At 49.2% G+C, this 20,670-nt stretch overlaps 1 protein-coding gene across 2 annotated transcripts in view; it reads left to right on the top strand.

Moving 5' to 3' along the window:
* LOC116940025 (diacylglycerol kinase iota-like) overlaps positions 1-20,670 on the top strand; it is a 299,404-nt gene that overhangs the window by 39,794 nt on the left and 238,940 nt on the right. Inside the window, exon 1 of one of the 2 annotated variants that reach the window (XM_032949257.2) lies at positions 20,363-20,563. The exons of the other annotated variant lie outside the window; for it this stretch is intronic. Within the exon in view, the coding sequence (XP_032805148.1) occupies positions 20,511-20,563 (53 nt within the window). The 5' untranslated portion in view covers positions 20,363-20,510. Of the gene's footprint in view, positions 1-20,362; positions 20,564-20,670 lie in introns of those variants that run through there. 2 annotated transcript variants of the gene reach the window in all.

Here is a 20,670-nt window from a genome sequence, read left to right as displayed (position 1 = left end):
GCACTCCGTCTACCTATTGTCGCTTGCAGCATTTTGACGAACTGTATTTAGTCGACAGCTGTGACATTTTAAATGGTTAAATTTATAAATGGTGAAATGTGCCAAGAAGTATGTATGTACTGTAGAACTTCTTTCGCACCGTCCGTAGCCAACCGTGCTCATCGGAGGTGTTGATTAAACGAAGCGCCTGTAAACTAGGCCATTCACCCGATTTGTTACAGCATCAGATATTTGCCACATTTGAGAATGCACACTCGCAAATAAACTTGGCGTCGCGGTTAGCAACACCGCCCCTCCGACTGGCAGCCCGATGGCTGAGCAGGCCGCTGCTGAGCCACCACCTTGTACCGCACAGGGACAGCTGCCATCAGGGGGTTCCCCTAGGCCAGGTGGTTCTTCTTCTTCTTCACCTGGGGTGCACGCTGCCACCCCCTGGGAGTGTGAGACGTGCCTAGATTCCTTTTAGAAGCTAAATCATCGAAACGCAAATTTAGTACGGGCTCATAGGTACAAATTTGTTTAATCAAATCCTTTGTATGTATTAACATTATACATGTCTTTTAACGATTGACAACCAAAGGGGTGCAGGCTGCAGTGAAGATTAAGAACCGCTGCCCTAGGGTAAAGGAAAAAAAAACAGAAGCTACAGCCGGAGCATTGTAACGATTGAGGTGGCGTGTGATGTAAGGAGCTTTGATAATTGCTGCGGGGGGGGGGGGGTACTTAAGCCAAGCTTCATGCTTTGTTTTGCCTAAACAAGCGAGCAGAGACCGCAAGAGATGAAGATGTGTGAGAACGTCTCGTTGCGCGAGAGTGACTGTGCGACAATAGTCTGCCAGTAGGGGGGCGATGATTGTTATGCACGAGCCCCAATTGCCATGGCGTTTCAAATCAAATGCAAACAATCAATGACAGTCCCAACCTAGCAGTTTAAATGAAAGAGAAAAATATAATCAAGCGCCCTGTACATGGAAATTCCTTAAGTGTTAACCGGTGGCGTGGCGGGTCAGGACTGCCCCGCAGTCTCCCCTTGCTCTGCGATGATGTAGCAATCCCTAGCATCAGCAGTACCACATCGCGGGCCTGCTGCCATGTATGGTCAGCATGTTCTTGTTGTAGCTTAAAAAAAAACCCACACACTGCTGTGTACATTATTTAATTCACAGCAAATAGGCTTAGGCGGAGCTGATGCTGGAATACAAAATAATTGGGCACGCGAGAGCCAGAACCTTGTTAAGAAATCTTCGCCCGATCTTCATTCACACCACCCCCGCCACCACCACCAGCACCGATCGATATTGGTATATGACCCGGGTCTCAGCAACTGAACGCCGATTAAAGCGATGATGGGAGTAATCGAAGCGTGGAAGAGCCGCTATGCAAGGGGCCGGAGGTAATGCGCACTTACGGGTGCCACGCGCGGGCGTCCTTTGCGAATCGTGCCCGCCCGCAGCACGGTGAGTGTGGGCGTTTGTTTCTTCGTGACAATCGCCCCCCAGCAGCTACTGCTGCTGCTGCTGCGGTGGTGGTGGTGGAGGAGGAGGGTGTCAAGTCGCGTCGCGTGCGGATGCAGCGGCGCGTGGCCTCCAGCGCGGGTGACTTCGAGCGAGAGTCACAGCAATCCCCCCTCGGCTGTGGGCAGCCGTGGTGAAGCGTGCTGAAGGGATTGGTACGCCCTCTGAGTAATGTGGCCCCGTGAATCAACCGCGTTGTGCATGTGCATAGCTGCACGGTGTTTAATTTGACAGGTTATATATAAATAAAAGGTTGTTTTTATATAACATGATATTATTACAGTGTATGTATTTACAACCAAAAATCTGTTTATCTGACAATTTTCCAAATGGTTTTGATTGTAATCTGTTGTTGAACGTTCACACTTTTTTTTAGCTGATGAAGGGCGAATGAATGTATTGCATTGGATATTTTTTTTTCCATCCCAATATTTTCAAGTGCACGTTTTGGTTTCAAAATGAATCAAATGTGTACCGAGGTCAAACTCGAGCAAATTTTCCGATTGCAACTTAGAAGTAATATTAATTGTGTAAAGTACATCGGTTTAATGCCACATTTACCCCGCTTCTCTGCAAGAATATACATGTCGCGTGTTTTTTTTGCCACGATTTTTAAATCCACCGATAATTTCCGTCTTACATTTTCGCAAAGCTTTCAAATTACAAAGAGCAATCGCGTAAATAACCGCGGAAAAAAATGCACATTAACTATAAATGTAATTCGCACGCTACGAAAACAAAATAGAAGACACTGTGCCAAATAGGAAAAATATTATTCATTATTTAAAAAGGAGCTTTTTTCTTTCGCAAATCACAATTGCTGAGCACAGGCCCACATGCCAAGCGGCCAGCAACACATATCACTATTGATGGTGAGACATATATGTGCTATGGACCAAAACGCCGTCTATATTTTCCCTTTTAAGGCCACAGTGTTATTGACGAATGCGTTAATGGTTTTGATTTAAAGCTTTCGTTACTGCAGGGATTCATATTCTTGGTTCTTTCGGTAAAGTCACGTAGAAGGGAAACAGTAAAATAATACAAATATAAAACAATAACACAAGAAATCATCATCAGGTGTGAAAACCTGATGATGATTGCTTGCGTTGCAGTCGAAACGTCGTGAGAATTTTATTGTTTTATATTTTTATTATTTTATTGTTGCCCTTCTACGTGACTTTACCGAACGAACCAAGAATATGAGTTAATGGTTCTTGATTTGAGCAATGTTGGAAGGGCATGCGGAGGAATACACTACAGGAGGGAATTCCACAGTGGAGCAGTAGGAAGGAAGAAGCAGACAGAGAAGTATGGTAACCTGCAGTGTGGTGAGTGGGTGGTTGAGTTGGTGGGTGAGTGTCTTGTTGTTGCCTGCAGTGCGGTGAGTAGGTGGGTGAGTGTGTTGTTGTGACCTGCAGTTTGGTGAGTGAATGGGTGGGTGGGTGTTGAGTGTGTTGTTGTGAACTGCAGTATGGGGAGTGAGTGGGTGAGTGAGTTGTGACCTGCAGTTTGGTGAATGAGTGGGTGGGTGAGTGTGTTGTAGTAACCTGCAGTGTGGTGAGTGAGTGGGTGGGTGAGTGAGTGAGTGGGTGAGTGTATTGTAGTGACCTGCAGTGTTAATTTTGATTTAACAAATTGTGGTTCGTGAAGCAAAACAGTCAGTGCCTGGTTGACACCAGTCCTCAACACGGGTGGAGGAATCCATGAGCAAAGTTCACGTTCAAGTCGAACAGAGAGCTCACCTGTCTGCTTTCATTTCACATGCCTTTCCTCTCGAAGTCTGGGCCAACGTATGACGAGTCATCGTTATGGCAGCGCCTGCCAAGTTAACAAACTTCCGACTGCCGCGCAATTAACGATGTGTGGGCGCGTTACTTACAACATGTTCTGCGCTAATTAAATGCTGCCTGCCCACACGAGCTGGTGCAGGATGTGTGTGTGTGTATGTCTGTCTTGTGTAGCGGTTAGCGCGCTGCGCTATGAACCTGGCGACCCGGGTTCGATTCTCGCTCACGGCCAACACCAGTGACGATTTGTCTGAACCGGTCCCGGGCCTCCCCTAGGTCGATTCAGCCTCAAATGCGTACCCGGTGCGGTGTGTAAACATCGCCACTGGGGAAACAAAGGCGGTCGGGCGTGGTGCTCGCCAGTTACCCCCTCGTGTACCGTTTCGGCCTTCATAGGTGCTCTCTAACAGCACTTGCCCCGACAGTCTGTTAAGGCTATGCGGGGGATATTTGTCTTGTGTGTGTGTGTAACGTGCTCACTAACAGCACTTGCCCCAACAGTCTGTTAAGGCTATAAGGGGCTCTTTGTCTGTGTGTGTGACGGTAGTGTAGCGGTTAGCGCGCTTGCGCTGCGCTACGGACCCGGCGGCCCGAGTTCGATTCCCGCTCACGGCCAACATCAGTGACGATTATCTGATCCGGTCCTGGGCCTCCCCTAGGTCGACTCAGCCTCAAATGAGTATCTGGTGCGGCATGTAAAAACATCGCCACTGGGAAGACAAAGGCGGCCGGGCGTGGTGTTGGCCACCCACACCCTCGTGTGCCGTGCCGGGTTTCATAGGTGCTCGCTAACAGCATTTGCCCCAACAGTCTGTTGAGGCTATACGAGGTTCTTTGTCTTGTGGTTTGTTACGGTAGTGTAGCGGTTAACTGCGCTGCGCTACGAACCCGGTTTCTCGAGTTCAATTCCCGCTCACGGCCAACATCAGTGACGATTCACAGCACTTGCCCCAACAGCCTGTGAAGGCTACACGAGAGCGGAGGGAGGGGGGTTCTTTGTCTTTGTGTGTAAATGAGGAGCTATGTTGCCTGCTGTGGGGGTGTTGATAGCGTGGGTGACGTCGCTGTGAAAAAGCAATCATTGGAGGCACCCTGTGGTATTGACGCGCTGCCAGAGGGGAGGGGTGGTTACTGAGGCTGTCGGCAGATGACACGGATGTATACAATAACCCACAAACGTAACAATATGTTCGTAATTATCATAGCTGTCAACCCATACGGTTTACCCCATATTCTAGTACAGGGAAATTGAGATTTTAGATCCATGCGGCGCACAGCCGTTTAAATACCAGGCAAAATTTTAAAATGAAGTTGTTTAACCCTACGTAATTGGCCGTGTTTACTGTTGTACATTTACAACACGAGTGTGTGCATCCACGTAGCAAGCAAGCAGCAAGATCACAGACCGTAGCATGATAGGTAGCATCATTGACACCAATTATCAAAATCAATACATTAAAGAGTTTTTGTTTCGTAAAGTATGTTTTGTCTATTTGTTTGTGTTTCTCACCCGTGATGGGACTTTTATGAGGACACGGATGACCAACAAGGTCTAAATTGGTTCTTTCATAAGGTAGGCACTGATAATAAGGGGTTGACAGGTATTAATTATTATGATAAAAATATATTTAATATCTTGTCGTGGATATTGCAAGACAGATATCGAGTGTGCTATGGAGTAGCCCAATGTCTGTCTAGCCACCGCTCTCTTGATCATCGTGGTGGGTGGATTATGTGACCATACTTCACCACGATGGTCTGTGCGGGTTGGTGAAGGTGGCAGAAGGTCCAGGGGAGAGTGGTCGGTTATCACTCGCCACTGATTGACGTTCTGCCGTTGACAGGAATACAACTTAGGTTGCTGGGTTTTATAGCACAGCGTGCCCCAACAATGTGTTACCACTCCAACGAGACAATTCGAACGCTGCACAATCTCTCCGTGTGTGTGTGTGTGAGTGTCAGCGCATATCGAGGTCTTGTTACGGACAGACTGCCCCCATCATGGGAAGGTGGAATTTTGACTGCTGGTCGAGGGTCAGTCGTTCGAGCAGGGACACTGGTTGAGTTTAACTTGGGTGGCCGGCGAGCGCCGTGGTAACACGTGTGCCCCACGGACACCTTGTATGTTCTCCCCCGATTGTGCATGCGTTTCCTCCAGATTCTCCGGTTGCCGAGCCGTAAGCTTTCTTCTTAATTCGTACGGCTGATGTAGATGCGGAGCAACGATTACAATCGCACATTCAAGGTGGTCAAGCCCAGACAAACCGTGTCGGGAGCAGCCGAGTGGTGTATCATCGTCGCTGCGATGTCTCCTCCTTCGTTGTGCGATCTGTTCTGGGTGACCGCGGTCGCACACCACCACCACTGGAGAGGATTTTTTGACATTTTAAAATTGTGCATCGGGTATCCGCATCTGTAATGGTTTGTGCAGTGGATGCGGTTTAAGGTTGGACCAGCTTTCGTGGAAGATCACAAGAGCTAGCAACGTACAAAGCTACCCCCCCCCCCCCTCCAACTATTGTGAACACTTGGCAGGACCCTCCTGAAAAACAACTCTTGAGACCCGGTGAGGCTATCCTGGGTAAACAAACGCGATCATAACTTTGACTACAGCGCCAAAACACCAAGGGCTGACGTATATATTACGAATGGTTTACTAAACTAATGCCAACAGAGTCCATCTGTCGCGTTTGCCAACGGCTCACCGTATATACCTTTCCATTCGTCGCTAACGCAGCCCTGCATTTAAAGTTTAGTTTTTTTTTTGTTACGAGCATTCGTTTGAAATGTAAAAGTAACACCAAAAAAACACACACACACACAGACCCCTCCACATACGCACGAAAATCTTGAGAGCAGTTTCAGCTTGACGACAGGAATGACAGACACACTTGGAAACTTTGCTTATTTCTCTCTTTCACATTTTTTTCTTTCTGTGGCGTGCACTGTGACCGCCTCTGCCAAAAATAACACAACTTTAAACCGTTTCTATTTCGGGGCTCGCCGTTTCTTGACGTCAAGGAAGTCTAAGCAAATTTCTCTCAGCCTCTGCTCTCCATATATGGCAGTCAAACGTTAGCCACCTCCCTCCCTCCCCTTAGAAAAAAAGAAGGCTTCGGCTGAACACGCCTCGGGGTGAGTCCCCATAGGAACGAGAACCCCTCGATTCCCTTGGCGCAAAACAATACAAATGGCCCTGGGCCCACACGGAGGTGATTCGGGCGAACAAAAAAACAACGAAGGTTCGCTTACCTGTGTCGAAATGTCGGAGGATGCAGTAGGGCAAGTGGGTTCCCGAGAACCCGTGTGTTTCGGCGGGCTGTTGTTTTAGGGAGTGCTGGTCAGCCCGTTTTTTTTTGTACGTACGAGTGGCGGATGGAGTGTTCTCCGGGCATTCCCGGCTTCCGTCTCAGACGAAGCCAAAACTACATTGGCCGGCCCGATGTCACGGAGCCCAGACTATTTTTTTTGTTGGCAAGGACGGCCAACACCAGCAGCTGCCGGCAACACGAGTTGATTCCATTCCTCCTCCTCGGTGGCCCGCCTCTCGGATCTGTTCCATTCCTTGGCCGTCGCTCCGTTATTCCGTTCTCGAGCAGTTACAGAGTGCGACGATCGGATGTTACGGTCGACTGAGATTGTTTTGTGCGCGTGCAAAAAATCGTGTGGTTATTTTCTGTGTGGCGACAGGAGACCACAGATTTTGGGCAGAGTGGAGAGGCTGACTTTGTCCAATTTGAGAGTTTCAACTTTTCTGCCGGTTTGTTCATTTTACCCATCGCGAAACGAGCCTTTATCCATTGAGGTGTGCGGGTTTAGCTTGCTTCCAGTAGCCTTTCTGGCGACCGCCGGCAAGAGTTGGTTGGTTGTGAGATTCATAGAAACGCCTCGTTGAGAGATCCACATTGCATGAGAGGACGAAGCGGGCCCCCAATCAACTGTCAAAGAATGACGACAACGTGGGCATTGTTGTGGTGTACCGTAGCTGGAAATACCTGAATAGTACATCAATCAGATCATCATCATCGTCGTGGTCATCTATTCCTTAACCGTAATGATCCCGGAGGCGCCACTTACAACCTTCGGCTGCCAACTCTGTCTCACTCCACGTTCCCCGGTCGTGTTCCGCGGCCTCTGCTGTTGGGGGATGTGTTGGCTCGTCGGTGCCAGTTGCCAGGGTTGTCATCTCGTCGCCTCTCGAGTCGCCCGCTCCCTATTTTGTCCTCCAACCCACGGTGCCCTGTAAGGCGACGTTGGATCGTAGTGCGCCGTTCCGTATGCGTCGTCTCTCCGAACCGTCGCAGCTTTTGCATGCCATTCTTTCCCTCGCTGTTGTCAACAGAGGATGTGTGATTTTCCACCGTGATTTCCGTGATTTCAGCCAGAACGGATTTAGTTTTCTTTCTGCGGTGAGTTGCGCGCTTGTGGTGCTCGTTGCAGTCTTCTAAGGTATCTCCTCGCCTCCGATGTGAGTCAACTTCATTTTCTTCTCTGGCAGCCGTATCGAGCGTCCGCGCCTGCGCTCGTCAACGTTCTAAACTTTTGGCAGAACGCCGTTCGTCTTGCGTAGGTCCGTCGCGACTTCTGTGCTGTGCTTGTTACCGCTTTTTGCCCCCAATGCGTTGTCACACCGTGTGCCGTTTGGCTCCGGCACGCGGCAGCAAAAAAACCGTCGGACATCGTGCGAGCAAAAATGGCACGCGGTGCAACCTGAGAAGCTTTTTTTTCATATTTTTTGTTATCATTATAACAAAATAAAATTTAATCACCTTTTATATACGTTGATTGTTCCGACGTCAAATAGAGCATCTCGCGGTTTAATCTTGCGCGAGGGTCAGCACGTCGGGGAACCGGGCGCGTGACTAACGCCTGGCTCGTTTGGCGGGTCGTCTTCACGACGGTAACGCACGACAAATGGCCGCGAGCGCTCTCCGTGTGCTCGACAAAGCCACGTGCCGACACGCGGTGCTGCTGCACGTGCGGAGCGCACACGCTTTGCGTAAATCCACGCGCAAGCTCACGCACGCACGCATTGGACAGACGACGCGATCGGGGAAGCGTCGTGAGAAGAGTGTTGAAACCCAGCGATTCCGTTTTATATTTGGGGTACGTTCAGGAGCGTTGTCGGTATGCGTTACGTTAATTGCACCATCGCATACGTTTGTTGTTTCTGCGATTGAAATAGGATGAGTGCAAGCCCCTTTTGTCAAGGCATCTGCCCATGCAGTGTTGGGTCATTGGGGCTGTTTGTTTGAGCATACTTCCCCACGCTGGTCAGCGCGAGTTGGTGAAGGGGATGTGAGATGGCTCGGGGCTGGTTCTGTTATTTCGCTCGCCACCGATGTTAACCATGGCCCGGAAATCTAACCCAGGTCAACCTCGGGTTAATTGGGCACTGGGTTAACCACGTGCCACTCGCTCTACAAATGATACAGTGATATTACTACAGAATACGGGTTTATACATGGGGGCGTTGTAACAATGCACTGATTCGCCAATTCATATAAATTCCTTTTAATTATTATTACCTCATTTGTTTTGGGCCTCGTTTGGACAGTTTTGCCTCAATAATCAACCTACATATAGTACGAGAAAATAATTAACGCACCATTTCTATAAATCTTTAAAACATTGATTATCAAGCGCAGAAATTTGATGCGTGTATCGTGAGCATAATGATTTATTATGAACATGCGCACGCCTACGATTTAGCACGGTTGACTACGTACGGTGCGAAAGAAGTTCAACATTCACACTTACTCATAATAAAGGGTTTTTCAGTTAGATCGCGTAAATGTTAAATGTGTCGTTAACCTACCACCACCGACATATCTAATTATTAAGATTTGTCACGTGAACAAATCGTGCCAATCAGTTACTACTGAGTTAACGACACATTTATATTTTCGCGATCTAACCCAAAGAAAAAACAAGTGATCACGAGTAATAGTGGTCGCGAAAGCCTACGTGTTAAACGTACACTTAAGCACCCTCGTGTGTGCCCCGCAGCGGTGGATGCGAAGCGGGAGTCGGTGCCATGCGGACGTTGTGACCACGTCCCGAACACGTTCGATGAGCACGGTTGGCTACGTACGGTGCGAAAGAAGTTCAACGTACACACACACACACACACGCGCCCCGTCGCGTGATCGGACAGTTTCCAAGGAAGGGGGGGGTGTACCGACATTGCGAGCAAACGAGATGAATTCCCAGCAGCACGTGGCTTTTTTATTATTGTAAGCATTTTGTTTTGTCATTTATAGAACCCAGGATACAGTGGGAATTTCAAAAGTAGGGAAAGACAACAGATGCGTGATAATAATGTCATGTTATATAATGTAATTCATGCAATTGCATCCCACAATGCTTACACAGATGACAGATAAACAGAACCCGACTACTTAGCGAATCAAAGACGAAAAATGTAATAAATAAATAACAAGCTATGTAGTAATGCACCTGCGGTGGGTGTGACGATCGGGGGTAGTGTGGATAAGGGGGGGGGGGGGGGAAGAAAGGTGCGGGAAAGAGGAATACATTAACCAAACAGAACTCAAACGAAAAGTAACAGAAACGCGACGTCCAAAAGCATTTTGTTTGTGTCTATCCACAGGAACAATATCACAACTATTACCACACTTTGTTTAAATCGTCGTCGGCAGCCGTGCACTATCCACTGCCAAACGAAGGCACCTCCCCCCCCAAACCCCCCGTGTGCCGCTTTGCCATCCGTCGTGCTCCAGTGGTGCTGGTAGCCCGTCTCGCTCACACACACGAGGAGCAATTTTCATGGGGCAATCACTTGCGGGGGTCGTACCCTTTGAGGGTGCTTTCTCGCCACCGGCTGCCATTCCATCACCAGCCTCGTCCATTTTGAGCCATCGTCTCTTGAGCATTGTCCAAGCCCACTTGCTCGTATTAAGAGTCACTTCGGGTGTGCGTACTCTGTGTGTGTGTGTGTTGGGGAGCGATGGTGTAGTGGTTAGCGCTACGCTGCGCTATAAACCCGGCGACCCGGGTTCAATTCCCGCTCATGGCTAACACCAGTGACGATCATCTGAACAGGTCCTGGGCCACCCCTAGGTCGACTCAGCCTCAAATTAGTACCTGGTGCGGTGTGTAAACATCGCCACTGGGGAGACAAAGGCGGTCGGGCGTGGTGCTTGCCACCCACCCCCTCGTGTGCCGTGCCGGCCTTCATATGTACTCGCTAACAGCACTTGCCTTAACAGTCTGTTCAGGCTATATGGGTTATCTTTGTCTTGATCTTGCTTTCGTTGAACTTCTTTTGCACCGTACGTAGCCGGCCGTGCGCATCGGAGGTGCGGGGGGGAGGAGAAAGGACAACAAACTAAACACAAAAAGCACTTCTAAAGACTTTCGTTTTCAATTTAGATGTAAAAGCGCATCGCTCCAGTGGCTTCCTGATGTCGGAAGAGCGTTCCAGACGGCCGCAGAAGCGCATCTGACAGCGCGCGATGCGGTGACCGTCTGGGCTCGATGGTGAGCCAAAAGCCGCTGCAGCGAGGATGACCGGGGATCGCGTGATGGTTTCGGCTCCTTGCCGAGATCAGCAGCGATGGTATTGCGGATCGTCCGTGACGAGCGCCGTTGTGTGTGTAATGAGCGCGACCTCATTACAACGCATTTCGTTCGGCAACCGGAATCCAATGCAGCTTGGCGAGCCACCGGACCCACGTTGGGAACTCGCCTGAGAAGTTCTCCATCTCAAGGCGTGTGTTTGTTCCCTCCATCGTTTCCCCGTCTCTCTGTCAGTCCAAGCACGCGTCCCCCCCACCCACGCTCTTGTTGCATCTTCTTTGACAGTGTCCTTGGGGAGTTTTTTTTATCCACCTATCGCAGCAGTTAATATGCACCGCTTGAAAACGGGTTCTATTTAAGCCCCCCCCCCCCCACCATTGTAATGTTGCTTTTCATTTGCCAATTCCATTTTCCCAAAAGCACCTCATTCTGATATTGCATGCATTGTTACATTTAATTTAAAACATTCCGATTCACTTTCGGTCACTAACTAGCGTAACTATCGTAACTGATACTCGACTTCAGACGGCACTTCACACAAGGCCTCTCGCAGCCCTTGCAGGAACTTTATAAGCCCTGAACGAATACAACTACAAAGAGTATGAATTCCAGCGGTCACGAAAGCTTCAAATCAAGATTGAACCGCCGAGCTAGAAATACTCTGATACGTAAATTGTATTTGTACCAGTGACGTGCGGTGAGGTCAATGGCTGGGGAGGCACTGGCTAGTGTCAGAGCCAGATTCACACACTGAGGGGGGCGTGGCCTCACGGAGGGGGCGTGGTCCCACTGAGAGGGGGCGTGTCTGACACGCCCCCTCTCAGTGAGGCAGATATGATAGCTGCCTCCCCTGGTGCTTTTTCATTGCAGTTTCATGACGAGACCAGCGAGCCTAAATATCTTTATACACATACGTGAAATAAGTTACCTGGCGTATAGAAGGCGAGGAAATGAAGTGAAGGGGTCTACAAACATTACATTGGTGACATACTGAGATAGTAACAGGCACGTGCGTATTGCCCGCGCTCAATCCAGTTACTGAGGGGTTGCGCAATCAGAGGGGAGGCTGAGCTCGTCGCTGCCTCACCTCTCGTCTCTTCCTGTATTTGCAGTGGAGCTCCGCAAATTTGGCGATTTTGACGATAAAAATAATTGGAATCGTACAGAAATTACATTTAGAACACAGTGGAAACATCTAAATTTGTATTTAATTTGATTATTCTTGTTTTTACTTTTCGTAACAGCTATTTTCATTTTAGTATGGCAGGGGAGGCAGAGCCTCACCTGCCTCCCCTGACCGCACGTCCCTGCTGCATACTATTCGCCTATTGGCGTCCTCTGGTCTGACACTGGTGAGACGAGGTCCTAATGAAGGCTGCTGTCTCTGATGTAGACCAATCCGTTTCAGAGACAATGCCCATGTTTCATTATTATCAGACATTATTGTTTGTTTTCATAGGTGTTACTCCTTTGTGGCAATAAAACAGCAGGTGTTAAGATGTTCAAACACCAAATAGAAACCTTTTGCAAGGAATCAAGTTACTGCATTAGCCACACGCACAGAGTTCTTGCGGTGAACACGCAAACAAAACATGCTCTGATCATAATGGATCTATGATGCATTGTCTTCTAAACTCATTGGGGCTACACCCTTCCACACACGACGAGTTGGCCCGGCCTGCTGCTCAGGGCTGTATCGACCCATCGATCGCAGCTTTCATCCGAGGCACGCTCAGGTGCCCGGATTCAGTGATTGCCGCTCGCGTTCGGCGAGTGATCGGCAATCCGCACGTCGGCTCTTGAATGGGGGGGGGGGGGAGGAGGGGCTGCTCCTTCGTGAGGTCGTGATTCACGAACGACTCTCCACGTCTCGTCTTCACCACCGCAGTGCACTGGTGGTTCTTGAAATATTGAGGGTTTTTTTAAATTAAATATTTGTTATTACCGATTCCGACGAGAAAAGAAAATCCTCTTCTGTTTTTTTTTAGTTTCCGGCCTCTGGACTAGCGACTGTTTACACGCTCTGCTTTTGTTTCCTATTTGCGTCCATCCAACAGTAATTATTATCCATAAGAGTATTTTTTTGGGGGGGTTAGATCGCGTAAATATATAAATGTGTCGTTAAAACCCGGCACCACCCGACACAGCCAACTAGTCAGGGTTGTTACGGGACAACCCTTATTAGGGTTGTCACGTGACGGCTTTTAACGATACATTTATATATTCTTGGCTCTTTCGGTAAAGTCACGTGGTAGGGAAACAATACAATAATAAAAATATATTATTTTATTGTTTCCCTTCTACGTGACTTTTACCGAAAGAACCAAGAATATGAATCCCTGCAGTCACGAAAGCTTTAAGTCAAGACACATTTATATATTTACGCGATCTAACCCCTAAACAAACCCCTCTTATGGATGATATTGGTCGCAAAAGCCTACGTGTTAATTAATTATTATTTAGTAAATCAGTTAGTTGTTGGAGGAACACAACTTTTAATAAAAGTTTTCACGGAAACAAAATGTTATTTCAAACGTTGACTACATGTCTTGTGCAATTATCTTTTTCGATGAAAAAAATCTTAACGCTATAGCTAAATAAATGAGATATCATTGTAATCGATTCTTAATTATTATTTTTTATTGCCACAAAGATACATTTACGAACATTGTAAGTTAACCAAATAAAAGCTTTACCTTATATATTTTAAAAGAAAACATGCACAGCACAGTACACATTGCTGACATTGGTATCTTAGTGGGCTTAATCCTCTCTTGCTAATGACAATATGTTCAAGTGCTAAACGCCAATGTTGAAGATCTGCCGTCCAGGAGAAGACGTCAACAGAGAGGGTTCATGTAATTGAACTGTTCCTCCCTTGAAGGTTTACTATATGGTCCACAGATTAGCACTGCCCATAGACTAACACTGCCCATATACTAACACTGCCCATACACTAACACTACACATAGACTAACACTGCCCATAGACTAACACTACCCATAGACTAACACTACCCATAGACTAACACTACCCATAGACTAACACTGCCCATAGACTAACACAGCCCATAGACTAACACTGCCCATATACTAACACTACCCATACACTAACACTGCCCATAGACTAACACTGCCCATAGACTAACACTACCCATAGACTAACACTGCCCATAGACTAACACTGCCCATAGACTAACACTACCCATAGACTAACACTACCCATATACTAACACTACCCATAGACTAACACTACCCATAGACTAACACTGCCCATATACTAACACTGCCCATAGACTAACACAGCCCATAGACTAACACAGCCCATAGACTAACACTCCCCATATACTAACACAGCCCATAGACTAACACAGCCCATAGACTAACACTCCCCATATACTAACACTGCCCATAGACTAACACAGCCCATAGACTAACACAGCCCATAGACTAACACTACCCATAGACTAACACTACCCATAGACTAACACTGCCCATATACTAACACTACCCATAGACTAACACAGCCCATAGACTAACACTGCCCATAGACTAACACTACCCACAGACTAACACTGCTCATAGACTAACACTGCCCATAGACTAACACTACCCATAGACTAACACTACCCATAGACTAACACTGACCATAGACTAACACTGCCCACAGACTAACACTGCCCATAGACCAACATCTATCAATTAAAATTACCTATTGACTATTCTATATGTTCAGGAGCTAAACCCGAAATGTCGAAGATCTGCTGGCCACGACGAGAGGGCTTCAGGAGAGAGTTCGTGTCGTCAAGTGCCGCTGTTCCTCCTCCTCCGTTCACAGGACACATTTAGTGTATTACTGCGCGGTCCGTAGTATGGATTGTATGACCACAATCGCATTCCTTTGGTTTGTCTCAATGTTCTACATTTATGAAGTTAGATGTGAGTATCGGCCTGTTGAGTTGGTATGCAAATCGCACGTGTCTAATCGTGATTATGCAGGGTAAATGTATTTTTTACGATTTAAACATTTTTTTAAATAAAATACGGTCACGTATTTACGAATGGAGATAGCAGTTTCCTGCGTGGTGTAAGTTTCACAACCTCCGTTTTACACACGATGATGGAGAACTTCCGAAATGGTGTGTGTGTGTTCAGTGTGCGCGTGAGCGTGTGAGTGTGTTTGTGTTCAATGGTGGCATAGCGGTTAGCGCACTGCGCTCCGAACCTGACACACCGGGTTCGATTCCCGCTCACGTCCAACACCAGTGACGATTATCTGAACCGGTCCTGGCCATCCACTAGGTCGACTTAGACTCAAATGAGCACCTGGTGCGGTGTGGAAACATCACCAATTGGAGACAAAGGCGGTCGGGCGTGGTGCTGGCCACCCACCCCTTCGCGTACCGTTCCAGCCTTCATAGGGTGCCCCAACAGTCTGTTAAGGCTATACGGGGGATCTTTGTTTTTGTGTGTGCGCATGTGTTCACGTGTGTGAGTAACGTATGTGGGGAGCGGTTAGCGCTACGCTGCGTTACGAACCCGGCTGTCCGTGTTCGATTCCCGCTCAAGGCCATCAACACCAGTGACGATGCTCTGAACCGGTATTGGGCCTCCCATAGGTCGACCCAGCCTCAACTGAGGACCTGGTGCGGTGTGTAAACATCGCCACTGGGATTCTGGCCTACCCACTAGTGTGTCGTGCCGGGCTTGATAGGTGCTCGCCAACAGCACTTGGCTACACGGGGAGCGGGAGTGTGAATTCTATTTTCTTTATATATTTTGGACTAAACATTTTTTTTTACTCCCTCGATGTTCTTCAAACATGGAAATGAACTAAAAATATCCGACCTTTTTTGTGGGGTTGTTGTCACGATTGAGGTCATAGAGGAATGCACAAAAACTATCCCCCCCACCACCGTTATCGCTCATTTGATAACCAGGAGAGGGCAGCATGTCGTAGCGACGTGACAGAAGTTGGCTCCTCTGCCCCGCTTGTTTACACGTACAGACACCCCCCACCCCACCCGATGTGGGATCTGATGCCCTCCATGACGCCTCTCTCTCGCTCTCTTTTTTTACGATCAGAGGAAACAAGAAGGTGATCGGTGTCGCCGGCACTTTGCTTCGTTCATCATTTCGTACTCTCTCTCAACTTCACTCGTGGATGTCCTGGGCCATCATCTCCACGTCCACTCTGTTACTACTATGACTACTATTGTTTTAGTTAACACGTATTTGGCTTTCGCGACCAATGTTATCCATAGCAGAGGGGGTCGTGGGGGGGAGTTTGTTGGGTTAGCTCGCGTAAACAAAAATGTGTCGTTAAACCCGCCACCATCCGAGTCGTACTGGAATTGTAAATGTTGTGGGTTTACTTTCTGACACACCGGCATGCTGAACTAGTAACGAATTGGCACGTGTTGTTTACGTGACGAACGTTATTAATTGCCCGTGTCGGGTGGTGGCGGGTTTAACGACACATTTACGCGACCTAACCCCGACTTCTATTTTTATTTCACCAGGTGAGGCCCATGGAGCTATACAGCTCTTCTTCAGGAGCGACCTGGCTGTCACAAATGAAAGCTAAGCACAGTGGCTTATCACGCGGAAATGTTTAGCGGCCAAACACTCTAAACGCGTGATGTTGATTTTTAAATGTGGAGGGGTGGGGAGGGGCAAATAACCGGTGAACCCAGAGAATAAATCCACGCGACCACTGGGAGCGAGACACGCAAACTCAGGGTTGGGATGGAACCCACGACCGACCTCCTGTATACCAGGCGAGGTAGTTAACACCTCGCCACCGCGGTGCCCCACTCCACACGGGAAGTGGGGGAGGGGGGGGGGACTGAATCCTGTCAGGTCGCGGCATGGATACCGTGCAAGAAAGAAAATCGAATGTGCGTGGGGAATGTCAATGCCACGTTGCGGCACGAATACATAAGGTGAACTGAATGCCGTGTGACCATGTTAATTGGAAGCTTGGACATGCAGTCTCTGTGTATTGTGGCCTTAGTATTGAGGCAGGGCGGGGTGGGGGGCAAACGTATTTTGATTGGGGGGCCACCTCACCACAAAGGTTGACAAACGCCATATCCCCTTGCCTTCCGATGTGCATTTCCTCATTTCTTACGACGTGACCTCCGGTCGGTTATCCGTCAACGTTCAACAACAACAGCTGTGATAATTGCTCGGTGTATATAATACATGCTTTTGGGCTACATTTGCTGAAATAGAAAATATGAGAACAAGCTAAGCAGATGCAAGTTTTACAAAAATAGCCCAAATTATTCACCAGGCATCTCAGAACACATCTGGAGGCATTGCTGACATAATTATCTCAAAATGAGTGGTGATTAGTATTATTATTATTACATTATGGACAGTGTGTGTGTGTAAAGATGGTGTGAATCATCAGACACAATTATGTTGACGCATCTCTAAGTACAAGTTCATTTTCGAAAAGCTGTTTCTCATTCACATTTTTTGTACATAAACAGTTATTTATTTCGCACAACTCACCGTCGCTGAGTGTTGCGATAAAAAAAGCCGCGGCTACATAGATCTTGGCACGCGGTAAAGTTCACAATGGACAGCGAGATCGTTATTAAGGACGAGGTAGAAGGAGTTCAGTGTTAATATCGTTCGAACGGGATACTGACGTGAGCGAATATTTAAACTATTTATTTTGATCTCTCTCTCTCTCTCTGAAACCCCGCGCGTCATTTCTGCAAACGTCACCTACAAAAAAGGCAGAGGTACTTCCTCTGCTATCGGTTTCATTGACGCTCAGTTAAAATAATTACATTTAAACAACAAAAAAAACACGTGGAAGGAGAAGGGACCCGAATCTTGCGCGTCGCTGTTGTTCGGCTCACTCCTTCCGAAGAAACAATTTAGCTGTTGAGCGTCAATTGTTTACGAACGAGCAAAGAGCCCCAAGATAGACTTCTCTCCCTTCCAGGCATGTCCAAAGAATTCCGTTTGGGAGTAGACGGGGGCGGAGGGGGCTGGATGACGGTGGCGAGAGTAGAACTCTGATTTACTCGTTTTGACTGCTTAACCGCGCAGCGGCTGTAAACAGTTGATCGTAAATCTGTGAAGGGATGGGTGGGTGGTCAGGAGATGTCTGGGCGAATATGTTTCTTTTTTCAAACCGGGGGCGGGGAGGACAGCCGCTCCTCCAGCTCACTGCTTGCTGCTCCGTCTATCTGCTCAAATTGATATTCAAAGTTGCACTCACAGTCTGCAAAATCCTCCATGGAGTCACCTCTACTCCCTTCTCCGATCGCGCTCTCTCCACTCCACTCTCCTACCTCTTCCCCTCTCATCTCACTCTACTCCCCTCCATGCACTCTCCTACCTCCGGCCTCTCGTCTCACTCGACTCGACTCCACGCACTCTCCGACCTTGCTCCACTCATCTCACTGCTCCTTTCCATGCACTCTGCTACAGAAACCAAGGCTTTCTGTTCAACTCCCAAGTCAACTCTTGCTCAATTATGTCCGCCATTCTCCCGTGCTGCCCCCCCCCCATTCTCCCGTGCTGCCCCCCCATTCTCCCAAACTGCCCCCCATTCTCTCGTGCTGCCCCCCATTCTCCCGTGCTGCCCCCCCCATTCTCCTATGCTGCCCCCCCATTCTCCCGTGCTGCCCCCCCATTCTCTCGTGCTGCCCCCCCATTCTCTCGTGCTGCCCCCCCCATTCTCCTATGCTGCCCCCCCCATTCTCCCGTGCTGCCCCCCCCATTCTCTCGTGCTGCCCCCCCCCATTCTCCCGTGCTGCCCCCTCCCATTCTCTCGTGCTGCCCCCATTCTCCCGTGCTACCCCCCCCCCATTCTCCCGTGCTTATTGTGGCATGGTGGCGGTCCCCTAATATTCTTTGAGGTTGACAGCGGTCCGCTGGTCCAGAATGGTTTGGAACCACCGCTCGAATAAAACCCGCTCCCTCCAGCCGTTTGTGCTATCGACGTCCTGATCCTGTTCAAGTACAGGCTCAATACATTGATGTTTGACCCCGCCTGCCTGTCTCTTTGTCTCTGTATGCAATGAATATATACCCACTAGCATTGTACCTCCGATTGGCACGGTTGGCTACGTACGGTGCGAGAGCAGTTCATCAACATGTGAACGTACAGCGCTTCGAGCTGCGGTCACGTGCATCCACATTGTCTTATTCGGTCAATCCCAACGCGAGCAGCACTAGTCGTCAAGTGATGGAGAAAATCAGAGAGGGATCTTTGACTTGTTATACTTTGACAGATTGCAAAGCAGATGCGTCGCTTGAGTCAGCTGATAGGGAAGTTTGACTTAAATCTAAGCGCTGGCACCGCAAAAAACGGCAATTATATATATATTTGTAGGAATTCCCGAATCAGCAAATGTAGCGGAGTCCGGTCTGAATGAGGAGCGTGCTGGAACGCTGAGCGCGTTGTGCAGTGGCAGTTGTTGCATTGCGAGTGATGCAATTCAACAACTTCGCTTCAGCTGACGTCGGCCAACGATTGAGTCACGAATACAGAAGAAGGAAAATGAAATAAAAAAAACTTGCGCCAGCTTCTTAATAAAACGTCTTTACGCTTGGTGTGACAATAACGGGCTGTCTCCAGGCTTGAACCGCTCACAGCTTTACCGCTCGTGGCGATAGAGCTTTAACCCCCCCCCCCCCCCCCCCCACCTTGTGCCCACTACTTCAATTCCGACTTTGGCAGTTTCCCAAGCAAACACAGAGATGTCGGGAACAGGGTACGGACGCGACACGGCCGGCCAGCATCTCAGAGATTCGGCCGTGAGGCTACTTCTTAAGGCGCTATCCGCTAGCTCGTTCACTCACTCGCTGGCTCGTTCACTCGCTGGCTCACTCGCTGGCTCGCTCACTCACTCGCTGGCTCACTCGCTGGCTCACTCACTCACTCGCTCGCTGGCTCGCTCACTTGCTCGCTCACTCGCTGGCTCGCTCGCTCACTCGCTGGCTCACTCACTCGCTGGCTCGCTCGCTCGCTGGCTCACTCACTCGCTCACTCGCTCGCTGGCTCGCTCGCTGACTCGCTCGCTCGCTCATTCACTCGCTGGCTCGCTCACTCGCTGGCTCACTCACTCGCTCGCTCGCTCGCCGATCGCGTAAACGGCGCCGATCGACTCCGCACAGCGGACGAATGAGGACAAACAGGAATATGTTTTGTGCTATGATGCGGGATTGTGCGGCTGCCGCGGAGGAAGTGTGCCACGCTTGCATCAGCGGAGTTGCTAGATGGTGGTGAAGGTTGAGGTCGCTGGTGGGGGGAGGGGGCGCAGTGGGGTACCGAAAGGGTCAAGGAAGGGAGTTAGCGGTGTCGAGGGGGATGGTGGTGGTGGGGGTTGCGGTGCTGAGCGCCGACAGGAAAGTGCGCGCGCGCGTGCGAACGCAGCCGCATCCTCCACCGCACTGTGGTGGCTGCGAACCTTCCTGCCTGACCGTGGCAGCCTCGTGGGGAGGGGAGGGAGGGGGCGTGCGGTGGGGGAAGACGGCCGCGCGCACGTTTTTTTTATTCTTCTCCTTCGTTGGGTTGTTTTCTCCCCGCCAAGCGCGAGTTGGGTTTTCTATTTCGATGGTGGAAGCGTCGAGCGCAGCGCCGCGGTGATACGCCACGCCGATGCTGCCGCTGCTGCTGCCGCTTTTACTCGACCATGTGGAGGTCCAAGAAGTGGGAGATACCGCACAAGGAGCCCGGCAAGGAGTGGTACGTCGCGTCGCTTTCGCGGCAAAGTAAAAAATAATTGTTGGAGAGCTTCACGTCTGTTGTAGCGGTTCCGTTGCTATCAATCGGGGGGGGGGGGAGGGGGGGGG

This window comes from Petromyzon marinus, chromosome 7 (genome assembly GCF_048934315.1).
Source record: "Petromyzon marinus isolate PM22_M1 ecotype Great Lakes invasive population chromosome 7, UKy_Petmar_22M1.pri1.0, whole genome shotgun sequence".
Classification (NCBI taxonomy): Eukaryota; Metazoa; Chordata; class Hyperoartia; order Petromyzontiformes; family Petromyzontidae; genus Petromyzon; species Petromyzon marinus.
Note: the sequence above shows the minus strand (reverse complement) of the source record. Positions and strands in the feature narration are given on the sequence as shown.